The 21,385-nt window shown below is 32.7% G+C and overlaps 8 protein-coding genes and 8 pseudogenes across 16 annotated transcripts, besides 5 other annotated features; 5 read left to right on the top strand and 11 right to left on the bottom strand.

Moving 5' to 3' along the window:
- Nucleotides 1–4,580: part of a mobile genetic element that runs on past the window's edge.
- On the bottom strand, nucleotides 36–1,174 carry TVAGG3_0116790 (annotated as a pseudogene). The gene has a single exon. A coding segment is annotated over exon 1 (1,139 nt).
- Nucleotides 1,673–3,733, top strand: TVAGG3_0116780 (annotated as a pseudogene). The gene has a single exon. A coding segment is annotated over exon 1 (2,061 nt).
- TVAGG3_0116770 (uncharacterized protein) lies at nucleotides 3,782–4,018 on the top strand (the record flags this gene model as incomplete). Its single annotated transcript, XM_001308135.2, has 1 exon — nucleotides 3,782–4,018. One exon carries the CDS (start codon nucleotides 3,782–3,784, stop codon nucleotides 4,016–4,018), a length of 237 nt encoding a protein of 78 aa, XP_001308136.2.
- Nucleotides 4,019–4,580: a terminal%2Cinverted (terminal inverted repeat of Maverick-1C transposon ID:TVAGG3_0116760).
- A 482-nt stretch (nucleotides 4,581–5,062) lies between these two features.
- Nucleotides 5,063–5,267: a mobile genetic element.
- A 760-nt stretch (nucleotides 5,268–6,027) lies between these two features.
- TVAGG3_0116740 (gag-polypeptide of LTR copia-type retrotransposon (UBN2 2) family) lies at nucleotides 6,028–6,426 on the bottom strand (the record flags this gene model as incomplete). The annotated part of the gene is made up of 1 exon (XM_051223382.1): nucleotides 6,028–6,426. The coding sequence occupies one exon, from the start codon at nucleotides 6,424–6,426 to the stop codon at nucleotides 6,028–6,030; it is 399 nt and encodes a 132-aa protein (XP_051108368.1).
- Nucleotides 6,427–9,408: 2,982 nt separating this feature from the next.
- Nucleotides 9,409–9,862: a terminal%2Cinverted (terminal inverted repeat of Maverick-1A transposon ID:TVAGG3_0116540).
- Nucleotides 9,409–21,385: part of a mobile genetic element that runs on past the window's edge.
- On the bottom strand, nucleotides 9,880–10,116 carry TVAGG3_0116730 (uncharacterized protein; the record flags this gene model as incomplete). Its single annotated transcript, XM_051223381.1, has 1 exon — nucleotides 9,880–10,116. One exon carries the CDS (start codon nucleotides 10,114–10,116, stop codon nucleotides 9,880–9,882), a length of 237 nt encoding a protein of 78 aa, XP_051108367.1.
- On the bottom strand, nucleotides 10,636–12,209 carry TVAGG3_0116720 (annotated as a pseudogene). The gene has a single exon. A coding segment is annotated over exon 1 (1,574 nt).
- TVAGG3_0116710 (uncharacterized protein) lies at nucleotides 12,237–12,590 on the bottom strand (the record flags this gene model as incomplete). The annotated part of the gene is made up of 1 exon (XM_051223380.1): nucleotides 12,237–12,590. A coding segment is annotated over one exon (354 nt), but the record flags the coding sequence as incomplete, so codon positions are not given.
- On the top strand, nucleotides 12,814–12,977 carry TVAGG3_0116700 (annotated as a pseudogene). The gene has a single exon. A coding segment is annotated over exon 1 (164 nt).
- TVAGG3_0116690 (uncharacterized protein) lies at nucleotides 13,002–13,595 on the top strand (the record flags this gene model as incomplete). The annotated part of the gene is made up of 1 exon (XM_051223379.1): nucleotides 13,002–13,595. A coding segment is annotated over one exon (594 nt), but the record flags the coding sequence as incomplete, so codon positions are not given.
- TVAGG3_0116680 lies at nucleotides 13,941–14,215 on the bottom strand (annotated as a pseudogene). The gene has a single exon. A coding segment is annotated over exon 1 (275 nt).
- On the bottom strand, nucleotides 14,830–15,809 carry TVAGG3_0116670 (organellar and viral DNA polymerase type B; the record flags this gene model as incomplete). Its single annotated transcript, XM_051223378.1, has 1 exon — nucleotides 14,830–15,809. A coding segment is annotated over one exon (980 nt), but the record flags the coding sequence as incomplete, so codon positions are not given.
- On the bottom strand, nucleotides 15,863–16,924 carry TVAGG3_0116660 (annotated as a pseudogene). Its single transcript has one exon. A coding segment is annotated over exon 1 (1,062 nt).
- TVAGG3_0116650 (organellar and viral DNA polymerase type B) lies at nucleotides 17,329–17,714 on the bottom strand (the record flags this gene model as incomplete). Its single annotated transcript, XM_051223377.1, has 1 exon — nucleotides 17,329–17,714. A coding segment is annotated over one exon (386 nt), but the record flags the coding sequence as incomplete, so codon positions are not given.
- TVAGG3_0116640 lies at nucleotides 17,804–18,275 on the top strand (annotated as a pseudogene). The gene has a single exon. A coding segment is annotated over exon 1 (472 nt).
- On the bottom strand, nucleotides 18,564–19,424 carry TVAGG3_0116630 (KilA, N-terminal/APSES-type HTH, DNA-binding family; the record flags this gene model as incomplete). The annotated part of the gene is made up of 1 exon (XM_051223376.1): nucleotides 18,564–19,424. One exon carries the CDS (start codon nucleotides 19,422–19,424, stop codon nucleotides 18,564–18,566), a length of 861 nt encoding a protein of 286 aa, XP_051108362.1.
- On the bottom strand, nucleotides 20,286–21,225 carry TVAGG3_0116620 (annotated as a pseudogene). The gene has a single exon. A coding segment is annotated over exon 1 (940 nt).

Below are 21,385 nucleotides of genomic sequence, written 5' to 3'. Positions count from 1 at the left end.
TATGATGTCATTTATGATGTCATTTATGAGGTTATTTATAAAACTGCGATTGTTGAATTCAGCAATTGTGCTTCGATGTAGAGACAGTCCTTATGGTCTGGAGGTAAGAACACTGGGCAGTTATGGTCATGAGTGGAGAACATGTCAACCCAAAACTCACGATTGAATCCAGTTAATTTATAGTATTTAGGGTTAGGAAGTGGTGTAGTTCTTGTATGACCAATGAACTCATTTTCAACGCCTTTGGCTATATTAGAGAAAAGAATAGCTTGCTTTCTATCCCAAATGCCAGGTGTTACAATCTTTGAAAATTCATTTTTCCTCGGAAGCATTGCATCATAATTGAAAACATTCTTGAAATCATCACTTGGTTCAGAGATTTGAAATCTTATACGTAATGGATTTTCTTTCTCTTTAGCGACTTCATTGAATGGTGAATATATAACAAACTGACAGTCATGTGTTCCATCTTCATTTTCATTAAATTCATAATGAAAGTCTATAAGTTGTGGCTGACTACCTTCTTCTTTCAGTTGTGCAGAAACTCACGTAAAGGCTGTAAAGTTTGTACTTCAATGTTAAACTTTTTCTCGAATTGCATTAAATGAAATCATACTCATTGCACAATGTTGTATCGTCTTTAAAGTATTTGTATATGTGAATGTTTTGGGCGCTTAAAGACTGTTCGTCATTTTCTATCTCGACTTGAAGTATAAAGTCACTTTCCTAAATGCACGTGTTATATACATATTTGTTATGCCAATATATTTTTCTTCATTTATGTTCACAATCCAGTCTGTTGGAAACTTAAACGTTACTCTGTTCCCCTTTATTTTGACGTCAGGGTTTTCACTACTGAACGCAACAGATAAAGGTATTTGTCTATACATTTAGTTCCAATAAAAATAAAACCATTTACTCTTTCTTCACTTCAGCTTCTTTAGCTTTTGCTTCAGCTTTTCTTAGCTTTTTTCGCCAGCAGTCTTGGGTTCTTTTGTCTTCCAGCAGCTAATGCAGCAAGTTGTTTTTCACTAAGTTTTCTCTTTGGTCTCTCTGGCTTTTGTTCTTGTTTTTGTTCCTTCAGTTCGGATAAAATTTGCTCGCGAATTTCTTTCTTCAATGCTTCAACATCTATGACCCCTTGGGTCTTGTCCGTAGGGCTTGTCTGAGTCATTTGACTGCAGATAAAAAAACAAAATTAAAACTTTAACCGATGTAAAATGAGCTTGTCAAATCAGAACGAGAGTCTATTATATTAAAATGACGCAAGAGGAATACAACATCCTTTCTATTATGTAAGTCAGAGTAAAGATGGTAAAATATACGTAAGAAAAAGAAAGGTTCCATTAGCGAATGCAGAGAGCGACAACATTAAGGTGCATGGCACCGAGGGTGAAGCCCATATAAAACCTTCTATTCAAACTGAAAAGTCAATAGAACAAGAAGAAAAGAAGCCAGATGTTCTTTCAATAAGAACCAAGAGCTTATTGCAAAGTTCGTGAATTTCATTGAAAAGCAAACCGAGTCAAAGAACCCTGACCCACCAGTGAAAGAAGTTGAGACAAAAGAGAATGTACAGTTCATTGAAAATGTCAAGAAACTTCCACCACGAATTCCAAGAAGAAGAGTGAGAATAATGAAGTAAATAGATATTTTTATCTGAAGTAAATACATGCAGAACGAACAGCTAAACGAATTTACTCCAGCAGAGCATATTCATCAGATTCGCTCATATTTCGATATCATAGACAATGCAGTTCAAATTGGTGACACTAATAGAAAATATTCTGACGCAAAGATTCCATCACAACCTGGAACTGCTAAAGATAACACATGGGTAACATTCAATCTCTCACCTCCTGGTGAAAATATGTTGGACCTTTACAATACATTCATTACGTATAAAATGGAAGGTCAATTTATTGTAGATAAAGAAATTGGTTCAGGTTCCGATAAAACAAACCCACCAGGATTTTGGATTGGTTTCGATGACGCTTTCTATGCAGTTGCTGGATATCAAATCCTTGCAAATGGTCGTATCGTATATTCTCAAGACAACGCAAGAGAAGAAGCATATATAACTTCAAACTCACAAACTACCGAACAAATAAAGAAAGTAGATGTTTTCTCAAAGACTCGACATGAAGATGTATGGAGTCATTCGGGAACATGCAGAACAGGACAAATTGTTAGTGGTCCAATTACAGCAGGAAAATCATTTGATTTTAAGCTTCGTTTAAGAATTCCTGTTAGAAAGTTTTTACCATTAGAAGCTATAAGATTTATTCCAGCTTTTGCAGGAAACATTCAGCTTAAAGTAAAGTTCAGTAGCGACGCCTTACAATGCACATCTATATCTGTAAATGATATCATTGCTTTCAATCCAACTCTTAAAGTTGCATTTGCTTCAGATTCAAATCCACCGACAAATAAATTTGTTCCATGGAATGAACCATTCACTATGATAACGAAGGCAGTAGAAGCTAGTGGAACAGTTACTATTACAACTGTAACCCAGCAACTATTTCGAACAAAGATGGATTTTAATGAATGTTTCATTCATCCAAAGTCATTCTCTTTAGACCCTAACATTTATACAGAACTTGTAGAACATTATACAAACGAGGCTTTATGTTTTCCTGTTAAAGTTATGGATTGGATTCCTATGGACGGTTCATTCTCAAAGAATACAGATAGTTCAAGTGCAACATTTACAGCAGCTTATACGCCTATTAATGTTAAAAGTATTTGGGCACTATTTAGAAGAAAGACAACTATTATGTTAATTTTGAGAACCCTAAGTTTAAATATCTTCAGCTTTCCATGGGAGCTTATGGAAATATGCCTGCAGAACCTGAAAAATCATATGGACCTGTATTTTATGAAATGGTTGCGAACGCTTGCAATACAAACAATGATATGATAGGATTTAATGAAGATGTTATGAGGTCATTGGTGGATGATGGTAGTGTGGAAATAAATGGGATAGCTATGACAACACACATTTCTTATGTGGTTTTCCAACAGAAGTGGACTTTTGCTTCCAGCAAGGTCAAACATCTACTGCTCCAATAACATACAAATTGTCTGTTAAAGGACCTATTGAACTAGCAACTGAAAAGTACCAAAGCCACTTATTGGATTTATGAGGGATTGTTGCTTTGCCATTCAGGTGCGTGCTAATGGCATCCCAATAATAAGATTAGATGACTATAACTTAGCTACGGACGACAGTGAGGAATAAAGGATGAACGTTTATTTTTAAAGCTTATAAATGAGTTCTTCATCAAGCTCTCGTGAACCTTCACCATCTATGAAACAAACTTTACCAAACGATTATGGAGCACCTATTGAATATTTCTTACGAGCTGCACAATGGCAAAGAGCAGTCTCACCAAGGTTAGGTGTTCCACCAGCTCCTGTCAAAAATAGCATTTGGTCAAGTCCTTATATAAAATATGGTCTCCCACTAGGTTTGCTAGCTACAGCAGGAGCAGTTATGATGTTGAAAAGAAATAAAGCAAATGTTGTAAATAATACTGAAGTAGCTGAAGTTAAACAAACTCCAACACCTTCGCCAAAACCAACGCCTTCACAAGCAAAACCTTCAATGACTCCTGAACCTATGGAAGTACAAACTCCTGTTCAAAAGTCAACTCCTAAACCGACTCCAACATTTAAACCAGAACCTACTCCTCAAATAAATCGTAAAACTCCTGCGTTTCCTTACTGAAAAAATAACGTTATTTTTATTTAATATTAAAATTTTTATTTGATTGAAATGACGACTAAAGTCACTGAAGCAATGAAACAAAAGTTTTTGGTAGAATACATTAAATCAGGAACTATTCCAGAAGGTTTTTACATTCATACTATGAAGGATGGTAGAGTTCAGTTTAGAAAGATAAAGCAACCATTAGATAGAGAAGGTATATTAAGGAAGATTAAACTTCATGAGGACAACATTGCTGAACTTAAGAAGAAGTTAGAAGAGTTGGAGAAAGGAAGAGAGTTATAAAGTAATGAATTCAACGGGTGAAAAAAGAGGTGAAAAAAGAGGTGAGATTTCACCACTTCACCTAAATTTATTTTTGTGCTATGTTTTCATACGTGTGAGGGTGGTGATATCATTAATTTTAAGTTTATTTTTTATTTACTGAAAATTTTTATTTGGATGTAAATGACAGAACAAAAGCAACTCATTCGAATTCCACAGTATAACAAACATACATTTAAACATTTATTCTTCCTTCCTGAGCATAACATGTTCTTTCAAATACATCCGAGACCAGTTGACTTTTCATTGACTGTGTATAAAGATAGAAATAGTTATATCATTAAACCATATGATGACGAAGGTAAGTTATGTAAATTGTACGTTAAGAAGTTAGAGAAAGTTTATGGCTTCAAGTATGACTACAATAGGGTTAACACTGATGATGAAGATATTGAGGAAAATTTATGAGAACATTAGTGAAGTCGTTAGTGAGAACGATAGTGAGAACGTTTATTTTTTACATTAGTGAGTTCGTTAGTGAAGTGAAGTGTGTGGCGGTTTTGTAAATATTTAAGGTTATGTTGAGTAAGGTGGAACGCAGTGCCACCGTACCCAACATAACCATACTAACTTATTTCTCTATATGGCGCCGAAATTTTTTGGTGAAATGTCGTCGCATTTCACCAAAAATTCTCGGCGCACTATACACAATTGGAGAGTAACGTATATCATTACAACTCATGTTACTCTCAAAACCCAATTCCTTTCCCTTATTGAAATAATTGACCTGAAATAATAGATTATTCAAGAAGTAAATTGCTTTTTTCGCTTTTCTAAACTAATCTATAAGTTATCCTCTCCCATGCCGAACTAACTATAATGTTTCGTTCCGAAATGGCTAACAAAAAAGTGACAGAAAACCTTAAATTGCGCGTCAATTTTAATTTAAAAAATAAACATTAATTTTTGTGATTGATATTATGCATTTTATTTATATTATATAAGATTTAAATTTAGGGGAAAAATTGGGAAAAAAATAAGATTGGAAGTCTTTAGGTAAGAAGGAAAGGGCAAGAGATATATAGTGTACCTATATACCTCTTGCCCTTTCATTCTAAGTAGAAATGGGAGAAACTTTGTCCGCATCATAACTTATGATGCGGACAAAGTTTCTCCCATTTCTAATGGGAATTGCAGGCTATGAGGCACTGATATATAATCAGTACCTCATAGCCTACAATTCCCTTTATTAGACTTCCAAACTTTGAGTTAATGTCAAGACATTAACTCAAAGTTTGGAAAACTTCTCGTAAGAATCAATCGTCAAAAACCTCGATTGCAGTTATATTCATTGTGTTAAATTTGATTTATTTTGAAATTTTTATAAATTAAATTTTATATAACATAAAGCGTTATGAATTAGTATTTCCATATGAATTTTATCTCGAAAATAGTAATTCTGTACAGTTATATTTCGGTTAATTTTGGAAATTTCTAGGAATAGTTTAAGATAGTATGATTATATATAACTCTGCCTTCATGATTTTTTTAGCTTTCGCGCAAATATCAGTTAACTTAACTCCATTATTTGATTTTGTGATGGCTTCACAAAGCCAATCAATATCAATCTCTTCTGGAGAATGTCTTCTCATCTAGAATATTTTCAATACTTTACATACAAACATTTTTATTTCTAAAAAACTTTTTAATTTTTTCTAGGATATATGAATGAAAATAGTTAGAACAAGATTTTGAAGCTCAAAACATTAAAAATTATTAAAGATTTGTATAATATGATTAAAAATGGGAAATAATATGAGGCAATATAAAGGAATATGAATATTAAATAAATATATCTAAATAGAAAGAATCAGAAAAATCAAATTATTGGCGCCAAAAATGTCACCTTTTTGGTGAGCCATTTCGGTATGAGATACTATATAATGAGGAAGCTGATAAAAAATATGTAAAAGATTGTATAAAGAAATTTTTATTCAAATGATAAATTATGTAAGATTTTTTTTGAGATTTCAAACTCTTTTCTCGATGATTATAGTAGGCTCGGGATATAGTTCCTTTGTCCATTTTGCTTCGCGATTCCAAACTTGTAGAGGAATTAATTTCTCTCCAAAATTTTTTTCCAATGAAGAATGTTTCCAAACTTCATTGTACTCTTGTATAACTTTTGGTATAAACTCCAATGGTTGAACTCCGGGATTGGCTTTGAACAAAGTCTCCCAGCATCTTTCGATTTTACCATTCTCTTCCGGTGTGTACGGATGAGTGGTATTGTGCTTGATCTGGTAGTCTGAGCAGATTTGTTCAAAGTCTCTTTCCACGTATTCAGTTCCATTGTCGGTCATTATTGTATGCGGAACTAATCGTGATTTTTGTATTGCGTGTCTGAAAGAATGAGCAGTATGCTTCATTTCTTTCGTTGGGAGGATATCATAATCTATGATATACCTGCTGCGATCATCAATAAATGCTATTAAATATAAAAAATTTTCATTCAAATCTTTAACGTATTTAAGATCTGTATGCCAGATCTGGTTTACATACTTCGCAACATACTCATTATCATGATGCTCTTTTTGTTTTTTTCTATGAAATGTAAATAAATATTGTTGTTGAAAAATTTTAAAAATATCATTGTATGATACTGTTTTATCGTCAATAAAGTATGAGTCCTTAATTCGTTTATATCATACGTCGAAAGAAGCTTTAGTTGTTAAAACTTTTTCAATAATTGCTGGACTTTGAGACTTTTTTTGGTTTTCCCTTAGGTTTTATCTGTAATTTTAAGGCTTGAAAAATTGATTTTAACTTTTTTCGAATATGAAATTCTTTTGCTAAAGATTCGAGAGAAATGTTTGAATTGTTAATATATAAATCGTGCTTTTTCTCTTATTATACGAAGAACTTGATCTTCTGGTATCCCGGGAATATTAAAAAGAATAATATCTCTGGGATCATCTAATAATTGCCGAATTTCTTCCATTTAACGTAAACTTCTCAATTAAATATGGTTATTATGAATTTTCAATTGGAAATTTCTTAACATGTCTTATAAATATTTATATAATGTTATGTTAGAACAAAATTTGATAAATATATTTGATAATTCTTTTGAAAAATTGTTAAATAAAAATGAGAAAATTAAAAGAAGAAAATATATGTTTAATATTTTTTTAAAAAACTTTGCATAATGTAAAGTGTCAAAAATGAATTGGGACATTTTTTCATGCATTATACTTTTGCAATTGATTGAATATAATTTTTTTGATTATTAATATATATATATCATATTTCTCCCTTATTACGCGAAGAATTTGATCTTCTGGGATACCAGGAAGTTGAAATAGATAAATATCTCTTGGATTTTGTAAAATATTTTCGATTTCTTCCATTTTAATGTAAATTTCTCAATTTGAATTTTGAAATAGTTTACCATCTGAAATTTGAATGGGAAATTTCATAACATGTCTTATTAATTTTCATAATGTACAAAATTCGGTACAATTTCATTTTTTTGAAATATTTTATATATATAAATTTAGATGATCTTTATTATATTTCAGATTTATTGATACAAAAACTTTACAATATGTAAAGTGTCAAAAATGAACTGGGACCTTTTTCATGTATTGCAAGACAAAAAAATAAATCCAATTTGTATAATAGCATTACGTTTATCCACACTTCCCTCCATAGAAGTAAGAGTTGTTCGTGGGAGAATTAACCAGAATATGCAAGAAAACTTTTCTATGGACGTATTATCCTAAGGGTGCCCAGAGATATTAGGGATGTTTTCGATCAGAAATTATGTGTTCGAAAATATAACGATGATCACAATTAAATTGAATTGTGTGCCTACAAAAAAATGTGTGCTTAAAAAAGATATTAAGATCACTGTTTATTTTTAAGCGAACATTACTTTTAAGGCGTACATGTCAGATTTAACCGATCATAATTTTTACCGCGAACATTTCAATTTTAGGCGAACATAATTTGTTTGCGAACACAACAAGATGTTCAAACCGTTTTATTATGTTCGGTTAAATTTGAATGTTCCAAACTATTTTTTAGAAATTAAAATCATAATTTCAATTTGGTTTTATAATTTTATATATCATTGCATAAAAGTATAAATGGTAATGCAAAAGTTTATTTTTCTAGAATTTAATTGCGAAATTAGACTCTATGTCGAAAAAATTTGCTCTATATTCAATAACTATCTTATCTATTTATTTGTTTAAATTGTTGCATGCTAAGTAGTGTCAATGTGTAAACCTCTCAATTTTATCGTCGAGGAAGCAACATAATTCCCTCAAAAATATTGAAAACATATAGAAAATAAAATGAATTAAGATGTGCTTAAAATGAGAAATAGATTATGATATTAGATTTTACAAAAAAAGACTTTTGATATAACTTTTGAGAATCTCATATAAAAAAGTATTTAAAATAAATTTAAATATCTTATTTATTTTGCTATTGTAAATCTATACTGAGATTTTTAGGAAAAAACACTTTTCATAAGTATTCAATATTTGAGAATACGCTCCAAAAAAGAATAGATTCTTTTATATTTCCTTATATAAACGGAAACTCTCTATCAGATGCGAATGCATGAATTCAGCACCTCTGATAGAGAGTTTCCTCTTATATAAGCAAATCTTTTTCAGAGTCAGTACAAAGTTATCTGAAAAAATGAAAGGATGACTTTGTATCGTCTTCAAAAAATGGGATCACTTTGTCACAGCGTTACCTAAATTAAATTGAGACTTATATCATGTGTAGAGTTATTTTTCATGAGGAATGGCTTATACTATATGATTTTGAGGGTATGTTGTCGGTGAGTGGAATAATCTCATATCTTGAATCACACATCAAAATCATTAATTTTTTGTGGGTTGAATATAACTTATCCTTGTCTTTATTATTTCTATGTTTAAAAGTCTCATTTATATATACTGGTCTCAAAATCTTATGCGCATTAAGGCAATTTTGATATATAAGCTCAAAAGCACTTGTGATATAATCTTCATATATAAGCGCATCTAAATGCAGTGTGATCAGCTTTAAGCTCTATTATTTTCACAGATATAATCTCAAAATGTTATAAAAATATGAAAGAGTGAATATATGAATAAGGATATATAACTTATGTAATATGTAGCAGAATATATTGTAATATAAGAGGAAAATATAAATATAAGCAAATTATAATTTTATTCATGAGTAAAAATAGTTAGTATGGTTAACTTGGGTACGGCGACACTGTGTTCCACCTTACCCAACTTAACCTTAAATATTTACAAAACCGTCTGACACATAAATGACTTCACTAATGACTTCACTAACGACTTCACTAATGAAAAATAAACGTTCTCACTAACGTTCCCACTAATGTTCTCATTTACAAAAGTATTGCAGCGCTTCCCATTGCTGTGCTTCACACAACAGTTCATATTCTTCTGATCGCTGCTTCCTCCAATCGTCAGAGTCAAATCACTGTCAAAATAAATGTTAGTAAGTTTTGACAAAGCTAATGAAACACGCTTACCGTTTGTATCGTATGCTTGTATAAACTTTCCATCTTTTCCTTCATAAACGCTCAAACTAACTTTACCCTTTCTCCCTCGTATCTGATAGAATGTATTTTCACGAGGAACGAAGAACAAATTCTTGAACTCATGACCGTTGTAGTTTGTTATCTCAATAGTTTTCGTCATTTATAAAATAAAATAAAAATATAAAAAATAAACTTAAAAATTAATGATATCACCACCCTCACACGTATGAAAACATAGCACAAAAATAAATTTAGGTGAAGTGGTGAGATCTCACCTCATTTTCACCCTGTTGAATTCATTGCTTTATAACTCTCTTCCTTTCTCCAACTCTTCTAACTTCTTCTTAAGTTCAGCAATGTTGTCCTCATGAAGTTTAATCTTTCTCAAAATTCCTTCTTTATCTAATGGTTGCTTTATCTTTCTAAACTGAACTCTACCATCCTTCATAGTATGAATGTAAAAACCTTCTGGAATAGTTCCTGATTTAATGTATTCTACCAAAAACTTTTGTTTCATTGCTTCAGTGACTTTATTTGTCATTTCAATCAAATAAAAATTTTAATATTAAATAAAAATAACGTTATTTTTTCAGTAAGGAAACGCAGGAGTTTTACGATTTATTTGAGGAGTAGGTTCTGGTTTAAATGTTGGAGTCGGTTTAGGAGTTGACTTTTGAACAGGAGTTTGTACTTCCATAGGTTCAGGAGTCATTGAAGGTTTTGCTTGTGAAGGCGTTGCGAGTTTGTTTAACTTCAGCTACTTCAGTATTATTTACAACATTTGCTTTATTTCTTTTCAACATCATAACTGCTCCTGCTGTAGCTAGCAAACCTAGTGGGAGACCATATTTATATAAGGACTTGACCAAATGCTATTTTTGACAGGAGCTGGTGGAACACCTAACCTTGGTGAGACTGCTCTTTGCCATTGTGCAGCTCGTAAGAAATATTCAATAGGTGCTCCATAATCGTTTGGTAAAGTTTGTTTCATAGATGGTGAAGGTTCACGAGAGCTTGATGAAGAACTCATTTATAAGCTTTAAAAATAAACGTTCATCCTTTATTCCTCACTGTCGTCCGTAGCTAAGTTATAGTCATCTAATCTTATTATGGGATTCCATTAGCACGCACCTGAATGGCAAAGCAACAATCCCTCATAAATCCAATAAGTGGCTTTGGTACATTTTCAGTTGCTAGTTCAATAGGTCCTTTAACAGACAATTTGTATGTTATTGGAGCAGTAGATGTTTGACCTTGCTGGAAGCAAAAGTCCACTTCTGTTGGAAAACCACATAAGAAATGTGTGTTGTCATAGCTATCCCATTTATGTTCCACACTACCATCATCCACCAATGACCTCATAACATCTTCATTAAATCCTATCATATCATTGTTTGTATTGCAAGCGTTCGCAACCATTTCATAAAATACAGGTCCATATGATTTTTCAGGTTCTGCAGGCATATTTCCATAAGCTCCCATGGAAAGCTGAAGATATTTAAACTTAGGGTTCTCAAAATTAACATAATAGTTGTCTTTCTTTCTAAATAGTGCCCAAATACTTTTAACATTAATAGGCGTATAAGCTGCTGTAAATGTTGCACTTGAACTATCTGTATTCTTTGAGAATGAACCGTCCATAGGAATCCAATCCATAACTTTAACAGGAAAACATAAAGCCTCGTTTGTATAATGTTCTACAAGTTCTGTATAAATGTTAGGGTCTAAAGAGAATGACTTTGGATGAATGAAACATTCATTAAAATCCATCTTTGTTCGAAATAGTTGCTGGGTTACAGTTGTAATAGTAACTGTTCCACTAGCTTCTACTGCCTTCGTTATCATAGTGAATGGTTCATTCCATGGAACAAATTTATTTGTCGGTGGATTTGAATCTGAAGCAAATGCAACTTTAAGAGTTGGATTGAAAGCAATGATATCATTTACAGATATAGATGTGCATTGTAAGGCGTCGCTACTGAACTTTACTTTAAGCTGAATGTTTCCTGCAAAAGCTGGAATAAATCGAATAGCTTCTAATGGAAGGAATCTTCTAACAGGAATTCTTAAACGAAGCTTAAAATCAAATGATTTTCCTGCTGTAATTGGACCACTAACAATTTGTCCTGTTCTGCATGTTCCCGAATGACTCCATACATCTTCATGTCGAGTCTTTGAGAAAACATCTACTTTCTTTATTTGTTCGGTAGTTTGTGAGTTTGAAGTTATATATGCTTCTTCTCTTGCGTTGTCTTGAGAATATACGATACGACCATTTGCAAGGATTTGATATCCAGCAACTGCATAGAAAGCGTCATCGAAACCAATCCAAAATCCTGGTGGGTTTGTTTTATTGGAACCTGAACCAATTTCTTTATCTACAATAAATTGACCTTCCATTTTATACGTAATGAATGTATTGTAAAGGTCCAACATATTTTCACCAGGAGGTGAGAGATTGAATGTTACCCATGTGTTATCTTTAGCAGTTCCAGGTTGTGATGGAATCTTTGCGTCAGAATATTTTCTATTAGTGTCACCAATTTGAACTGCATTGTCTATGATATCGAAATATGAGCGAATCTGATGAATATGCTCTGCTGGAGTAAATTCGTTTAACTGTTCGTTCTGCATGTATTTACTTCAGATAAAAATATCTATTTACTTCATTATTCTCACTCTTCTTCTTGGCATTCGTGGTGGAAGTTGTTTCTTGACATTTTCAATGAACTGTACATTCTCTTTTGTCTCAACTTCTTTCACTGGCGGGTCAGGGTTCTTTGACTCGGTTTGTTTTTCAATGAAATTCACGAACTTTGCAATAAGCTCTTGGTTCGTTATTGAAAGTACATCTGGCTTCTTTTCTTCTTGTTCTATTGACTTTTCAGTTTGAACAGAAGGTTTTATATGGGCTTCGTGGACTTCACCCTTGCCATACACCTTAATGTTGTCGCTTTCTGCATTCGCTAATGGAACCTTTCTTTTTCTTACGTATATTTTACCATCTTTACTCTGACTTACGTAATAGAAAGGATGTTGTATTCCTCTTGCGTCATTTAATATAATAGACTCTCGCTCTGATTTTGACAAGCTCATTTTACATCGGTTAAAGTTTTAATTTTGTTTTTTATCTGCAGTCAAATGACTCAGACAAGCCCTACGGACAAGACCCAAGGGGTCATAGATGTTGAAGCATTGAAGAAAGAAATTCGTGAGCAAATTTTATCCGAACTGAAGGAACAAAAACAAGAACAAAAGCCAGAGAGACCAAAGAGAAAACTTAGTGAAAAACAACTTGCTGCATTAGCTGCTGGAAGACAAAAGAACCCACGTTTGCTGGCGAAGAAAGCTAGAGAAGAAGCTGAAGCAAAAGCTAAAGAAGCTGAAGCAAAGAAAGAGTAAATGGTTTATTTTTATCGGAACTAAATGTATAGACAAATACCTTTATCTGTTGCGTTCAGTAGTGAAAACCCTGACGTCAAAATAAAGGGGAACAGAGTAACGTTTAAGTTTCCAACAGACTGGATTGTGAACATAAATGAAGAGAAGTACATTGGCATAACATCTATGTATATAACACGTGCTTTCAGAAAGGTTGACTTTATACTTCAAGTCGAGATAGAAAATGACGAACAGTCTTTAAGCGCCCAAAACATTCACATATACAAATACTTTAAAGACGATACAACATTGTTGCAATGTATGATTTCATTTAATGAAATGTTCGAGAAAAAGTTTAACATTGAAGTACAAACTTTACAGCCTTTACGTGAGTTTCTTGCACAACTGAAAGAAGAAGGTAGTCAGCCACAACTTATAGACTTTCATTATGAATTTAATGAAAATGAAGATGGAACTCATGACTGTCAATTCATTGTATTCTCACCATTCAATGAAGTCGCTAAAGAGAAAGAAAATCCATTACGTATAAGATTTCAAATCTCTGAACCAAGTGATGATTTCAAGAATGTTTTCAATTATGATGCAATGCTTCCGAGGAAAAATGAATTTTCAAAGATTGTAACACCTGGCATTTGGGATAGAAAGCAAGCTATATTATATTCAAACTTAAGTAAGGGAGTTGAAAATGAGTTCATTGGTCATACAAGAACTTCACCACTTCCTAACCCTAAATACTATAAATTAACTGGCTTCAATCGTGAGTTTTGGATAGACATGTTCTCCACTCATGACCATAACTGCCCAGTGTTCTTACCTCCAGACCATAAGGACTGTCTCTACATTGAAGCACAACTCTTAAACTCTACCATCGCAGTATTGTAAATGACCACATGGGCTTCGCCCTTGCCGCTAGCGGCTTATTTTTATCACGAATGACCTCATTGCTGACAAAAATAAATGACCTCAGAACTTCAACTTACGAATAAAGCTTGTTTTAGTCGTTATTGAGAAGTTAAACTTTCAGCAAAGCAAGGACTAGAAGACTTACATAAGTCAAATCCAATCTCTTGACCGTCATAAAGTGCTTTGTAAAGTTTCATTAAACTGAACTCAGAGTCTTTGTCATATGTTCCTTGCGGAACCATTAAACCTTTATCTTCATCATAGAAACACTGAACAGAGTCAGGAAACATTTCATTAGCGGTTAAAGCAATAACATCTTGCTTCACGCCTTTCATTCTGCAGTGAAATGCAACTTCATTTAAATCATTCGTGAGTAAGTCTATGTAAGTCTTCTTTCCACAAAATATTGACTTGTATGCTAAACTTTGTTTTCTTTTGTGATTTCTGCAAAGTCGCTATGAAATTGACCAAGGTTTTTACCAATGAGAACTCTTCCATAACGTTTCTCAAACTCTTCAGCTAAACGAGGGATATCTTCATTGTAGAGATGCATACTGTCCGTATCGCTATAAAAGATGTCCATTCCTAAGTCCTCAGCAGTACAGAATACTTCACACATTATTCTCTTCGACATAGACAGAATGTTAACACCAAGTGGACAGAAGTTAAAGTGTCTGCAAATGCTTTTCGTTAGCTTGAAAATAGTTTTATCTGAACCATCCAAACCTTCGAACTTCACTATATGGTTGTAGTTTCTGATGGCATATCTTATAGCATCTTTGTCATTTACTATGGTTATTTTTGACTCAATAGGAGATAGAATAGTTTGCCATAAATACTGTTCAGAATGAGCTTTATATTTTCTTGCAAAGGATTTCCTTCTTTCTTATACTTTAACCTTAACTCAAACAACTTCTTTACTTCATCTCTTATTCTAATATCTCTGTTTCCATCGTAATAGTATCCTTGCAACACTTCACATTTGACACCTTGATATTTTATGAGGTCTTGTAATGTTATATGGTCAACATACATTAAACAGCAAGTGTTTGAACTTCTGGGAACGTTAAGTTCTGGATTTAGTTCAGGGTCACAAACTATTAAAGGAAAGTGTCTATGTATTCCAATCTCTGTTATCTTAATGAGAACAAAGAAGCCAGACATAAACTTTTCACCAATGGGTTCCTTTTGGTCGTCATCGAATAAATGTCTCATGAGATACTCTGTGCTTAACATTTCTTTCTTCATAACCTTTGGAATACCTTCTAAAGTATAAAGTCTTGCTATAGCTGATGGATATAATGAAACAGCGTCGAAATCAGCAATGAGTTTCTTTTCGCTCTTTTGTTTAATGTTATCTGACAGCATACATCTTCCACCTTGAATACAGCGTGAAATAAATTCTCTTGGTTTATTTGAGAGGTCATATAAATTTCCATTCGGGAAGTACACTCTGTTCTCAAACAATTTGTTAGCAATTGAACAAATACTAACGTAGTCATAAACGTTTAAATCAAATTCTTTCAATATGTCATTGCGGAACTTAACAAAACCTTCTCTTAAAATTCTTACATCTTGTTTGCAATAAAATGTGCTATACTTTTCTAAGTCGAAGTGGTTCTCATCTATTCTGCAACCTTTGATGGAATCTATGTTTTTCATGAATGTATCAATATCTTTTACAAACTTACATGCTTCAGAAATGACACCAGTTCTGTTGTCATTTGCTAACAAAACACTGCTGTAGTAGTTATATGGAAATACTTCTTTCGGTCCTGTTTGTAAGTTAAACATAGCAGGAAATAGTTTAAGCTTCTTATTTATAACACTGTAAGAGTCTTTTATAATAATTGCCCTTCCTTTATATAAGCCAGTTATTTGCATTGTTCGTGAACCTTTAATGATGGGAGTTCCTTTCACTTCTGTCATGTGTCTTAAGATGAAGTTTATATCATAACTGAGGTTATGGAAATATATTAAACTCTTGTCAGGAAGTCGTTCCAAAAATTCTGTTGCACAGTTCTGACCCCAAATGCTTTCACTCACTGAACCATCTTCACTGTCATAACAGATGTTAAAAGCTTTATGAAAGCCGTCTGTGCTACACTCAAAGTCAGCAAAGAAAACGTGCTCAGGAATGAACTTGCACTTATTTTTATTTACTTCTTTTGACTCGGCTTTCTTCTTCAGTTGTACACAATACTTTGGAGCATATGTCAAATCTTTAAATGGTGCAAGGTTCTGTTTATATAAGTCAGTCGTATATGTGAAAAGTTCTCCATAAGAAATAGGTTCGAAATATTTGCACTCCCACAATGTTTTCATAACATCCCATAACGGTGTTGTTCTATCATAACGAACTACATATTTATCTTCTCTCTTTGTATAAATCTTCATTTGTTTCTCAATGTTCATTCCACCACAAGCTTTGAGAATTTCTTTTAATTTCGAATGAAATATGTTGTCATTGGTAATCTTTCATTTAGCATGTAGTGGTCTTCAACAAGAAGTAAGTCAATAGTTCTAACAGTTTCACATTCTTTTGGTATGTATCTCTTTATTTCATTATGTCTTGAGTCATTGAAGTAACCAATGGTAACATTAAATGCTATACCTGTTGCGTCAGAAATTTCTTGTACTTTACTTTGAGGAAAGTCTCTAACACGAATGACTTCTCTCATGTGGTCAATAGTTTCTTCATTTACTCCAGCCTGAATGCAAGCATAAACGAAACAATTGTCTTCTGTCATAAGTGTTGCAGTTCTTTTGTTCAGTTCATTGAAGATTTGGTAGCGTTCAAGATTTATAGGTAATGTGCAAAGATACTTCCAGAACTGACCGCTTCTCTTCTTATAAAACTTCTTTTCACCATTATCTTTCCAAAAGCTTTCTATAAGTGCTGGGTTTCCTGTTTGCTTAAGAGCTTCCAAAATGGCTTTCTGGTCATTTGTCAGTGTGCTTTCATCTCTATATGGTCTCTTTTTTGGTTTGCCTTTCTTTACATCTGACATCGTTAAGCCTTCATATTCTGTTAAATCATACATCTTTATTTCGGTAAGATTCTTTATGTTTGTCAAGAAGAAGTCATAGTGCATTTCAACAATACCTGCAGCATTTGCTTCTATCTCTGATATAAAGTTCTCCTTCAAGAGCTGATGTAGTAATGTTCCAATATTATTGAGGTTTAACGTAGAACATTCATACTTTCCACCAAGTTTATAACATACCATCCATCTCTGTTGGAGTTTATTTTAATTTCTCTAAGAGTCTCATGAAAACCTTACCGAAATGTTTGTGTAAGTAGTCTCTGTTTGGTTCATCTAAAGCTTCGATGTTAAAGTCAATGAGTCTATTGCCTGACTTCACATTTCTCTTCCTATTCTCTTCATCTTTCTTTAACCATCTCTCACCTTCTTTTGGTTTGTCGTCAATGGAACGAATGACATCGTTAGCTTTGCGAACTTGTTCTATAGCACTTTTAAACATCTCTCTTCTCTGTTGTTTCAGTGTGTCGTCTCTTCTTCTTGTTTCACCAACGTTTGCATTTGTTATGTCAAACATTTCTCTTCTTACTTCATGAGGTACTGAACGTCTATGATATAAGTCAATAGCAACGTCATTTAAAGGAAATGCTCTTGCATGGACTTCGTCCTCGCCGCGTTGCGGCTTTATGAACTCATGAATTCTATCATAACTTATTGCACCATTATAGTCATTGAGGATGTCAGCGAGTGCTTTTTTGTTTGTTGCGTAATGCTTTGCAACATCTATATTAGCTTCTGTAAGAAGTTGTTTTATTTCCGAGTGTTCTAACTTAGACAACTTCCGATACATCTTTAGTAGGAAATAAAAAAATATTTTTTGAAAAAATTAGATTAGATTTTTTAAGTTATTTTTCAAAATAATTTAATATTTTTATTTTAATGAAACACATGCAAGATTGCAAGTTCTTTTCATACAATGCTCTCGCTACTGCCATCAAGAATGAGTTCAATAATGCTTCAAACGTTAATGTTATCTTTAACAAGAAGTTTGTGAAAGAATCTAAGTTTGGTCAGTATGTCAGACCATTAGCTATCGTCATTGACCGCAAACGTTATACTTCACAAGAGTTAGCAGTAGTTTTGAAACAAAAGAGTTTCTTCGTGAATGTCAAAGATACTCATTATACTGTCATAAAGAACTCTAACATTGACTTCTTCAGTATTGCTAAATCTTTCCGAACAGAAAGAATATAAGAAGGGTGAAACAAATGTGAAATATTATCCTTCATCTCTGAAGACAATAACGAACAAAGATGTTATACAGAAATTCTTACCAAAGGTTGAAGAAGCTTCTATTGACATTGACGAAGGAAGTGAAATGGTTGAAGAAATAGACCCTGAAGCTATTTAAGCAAAAATATATTTTTGGTTAGTCTTCATATGGATATTTTACAACAATTCCCCAATGTATAAACTTTTCATACACTTTTTCATAAGCTTTATATACCTTCAGAAATTTTGCATAATCTTTAGAAGCATTTAGATATTGTTTAAATGCTTTGTATGTCTTCAGAAATTTTGCATAATCTTTTACATGTTGTTCGTTCTCTTCTTCTGTCATGAGTTCCGAATATTCTAAATTCATGTTCTTTCATATGAGATAATATTTTATAAAAAAATAAAATTAGCTTAGATTTTTTTATTCTTCCTCTTTGAAGTTGTCAAAATACTCTGTTATTTTTTCCTTCAGTAATGTTAAGTCTTCTTTGAATGTAAGTATTGTACAACCTTTGATGTCATAGTGTGTTTGAGGAAGAGTATTTTTGACAATTTCCTTTATTTGTTCATTCGGTGTCATTGAAATCGGTAAGTTTTCACGATAGAACCAGTTTCTGTCAGATTTGTAAATCTTAGCAAGGTCGTAAAAGCTTTTGTTGTTTCTTCTGACTAAATGTAACATAACCATATCTTTATCTTCTTCTTTCTCCAACTCTTCAGTATAAATCATATACTTATAACTCTTTTCCTTTCCTTTTGGTACCGAACGTGGTATTCTTTTCTGAATGCTTTTGTCTTTTGCTTCAATGACTTCATCTTTTGCTTGAAGTTTCTTTTCCAGCTCTTCACGTTCTTGTCTGTGAATTTCGTCAAGAAGTTTACAAACATACCAAGCATAACGAGCTGAAGCCCATTGTGCCACATTATTTACAAGAAGTCTATGAACATAATATCCTCTCAAACCGTTTGGCAATTTTTCACGGTTTTCATAGAGTTTTGGCGACTGGAGTTTTTTACCTACTCGCTGTTCTTCACTGTTTTCAGAAAAAAGTATGTCTCGCTGTGCTTCATTTAATAGTTCAATAGTGCTTTGGTTCCTAAACCAGTCTTTAGGAAGCTTAGTATCTGGAGCATAACATGCTGTCAAAATACTTTGCATTTGGTACATATCGTCTTTGACCGAACGAATGAGACGGAGTTGTTTGTTAAACTGTATGTACTCGTATTCTTCATTTATAGCTTCATGGACTATAACTGTTGTTGTGTTCTCTGTTGTTGACATTACTGTCTTTACATACAAAATAAAAAATTTGTTAGAAAAAAATTAGCGTTATTTTCTGACTTTCACAAAAGACCAAAAATAAACGCTTTACATGTATTTTTTCAGCAACTTCGTCAAAATAATTTTATAGCTTTATCTATCTCATCTACTTCAAACGTTTCTTTACCTTTCATGGGAGCACCATACATTTTCTCAAACTTTTTCAAGTAGTTCTGTTTCAGCAGCTCTCATATCATTAACAAACACAACCTTGACTCTATTGACTGTACTGTCATATCTTTGAGTTATATTATATGTTCTTCCTATCTTATATCTTTTTGTATTGAAGTCCTTCGTTTCTGAACGATATAAAGTAAGCCTTCACTGCAACGTTCCGTATCGAATGAACCATAAGTTATGAAGTTATATCCAACAACTGGGTCAATCCATAACAAAATATTGGTATAAGACTTTTGTCGATGAGATATGCTGTAGTTCCATAGAATCTTACCGATATCATAAGCTCAGGATTTCTGTCAAAATTTTTGAGTTGAAGCATTCTAACCCAGTGGTTTGTTTTCTTTTCAGATGGAGATATAATGTCTGACAAAGAATATTTGTTGTATTTCTTTGAGTATCTTACGTTTAAATCACCTATTCTAACCACTTTGGTGTCATTGTCTATCTTTCTAACTGTTTCAAACTCAAATGTTGACATATCTGTTCTTACATACAAAATAAAAAAATAAATAAAAATAAAACTAACTTTATTTTTCTAACTAATGAAATTCATTATTTTGTGCTGAATTCAGCAAAAATATATTTTAGGGTAAGATGGTTAGATCTAACCTCATTTCTACCCTCATTTCTACCCCAGTTATTTTATAAACATTTTACATGATATACGTTATGAATTCGTGAGATTCTAAACAGTTTTGTAGCTTCTATTTCTTCTTTTAGTACATCGAATGTTTTAACAATGCCGAAGGTTTCTTTATACTTCTTCTTGACGTCAGATAATAGGAAATCGTCAGCAGTTGGATAGTTTTTGTTCAGAAATGCTAACATGTCCATTTTATTTTCTGCTGGTTTTTCTGCTTCTTTCTTTAAGTCTGCATAGTCGTTTCGCATACGTTCTATCTCTTTGACGGAGTAGTTATATTTCCTCATTGCTGCTTTACATTTAGAACATTGCGGATTCATTTTTGCGTTATACATTGAAATAAAAACCAGCTAGAACAACCAAGGCGTCAATGGTTTTCTTTAAATCTGAAGCAGTTGGTTTTATCTGTTCATTCCATACCTTACCTCTTCTATCTTTATCTCTTATCTGCCATACACATTCTGCAACTAATGAAACAAAGTTGTCGTATGTCTTAAACTCCCCAGATTTATATATGTCAGAGATGTTCTTATATACCATGTCGCAATCTTTGTCCATAACTTTATGGTTGCAATGATATCTAGAAACTCATAATTTACTTTACGTATTGAACTTCTTTATTTCTACTGAGTCAGTTGGTTTCACTTCTATTTCATCGAATTCAGGAATAGTGAGCTTTTGTTGTTGGATTTCAGGCAATTTGGGTAAATGGTCAATAATGTCCTGCATGTCATAAAGATATTCTTCATTTTCTTCATCCTGTGCGGTACAGTGTAAATTACTTGTTAAAAGTTCTTGCTTTATCTTCTGGATTTTTGTTTCAAAAGTATATGAAGAAGGAATAAAGCTTTTCATCTCTACTAACATAGATGTTGGATTCATGACTAACGAATTTGGTGCTGTTGTTTGAATTGTTGTTGTGCCGATTGTTGAAATCATATCTTTTATACAAAATAAAAAAATAAATAAAAATAAAACTAACTTTATTTTTTCTATCTTAAGGAAATTCATGAAAATTCAAGACCCTTTGGGTCTCGCCGCTTAGCGGCTGAGGTTAGAAATGAGGTTGGAAATGAGGTTAGATCTAACCATCTACCCT

Source organism: Trichomonas vaginalis, chromosome IV (assembly GCF_026262505.1).
Source record: "Trichomonas vaginalis G3 chromosome IV, whole genome shotgun sequence".
In the NCBI taxonomy this organism is placed as follows: Eukaryota; Parabasalia; order Trichomonadida; family Trichomonadidae; genus Trichomonas; species Trichomonas vaginalis.
Note: the sequence above shows the minus strand (reverse complement) of the source record. Positions and strands in the feature narration are given on the sequence as shown.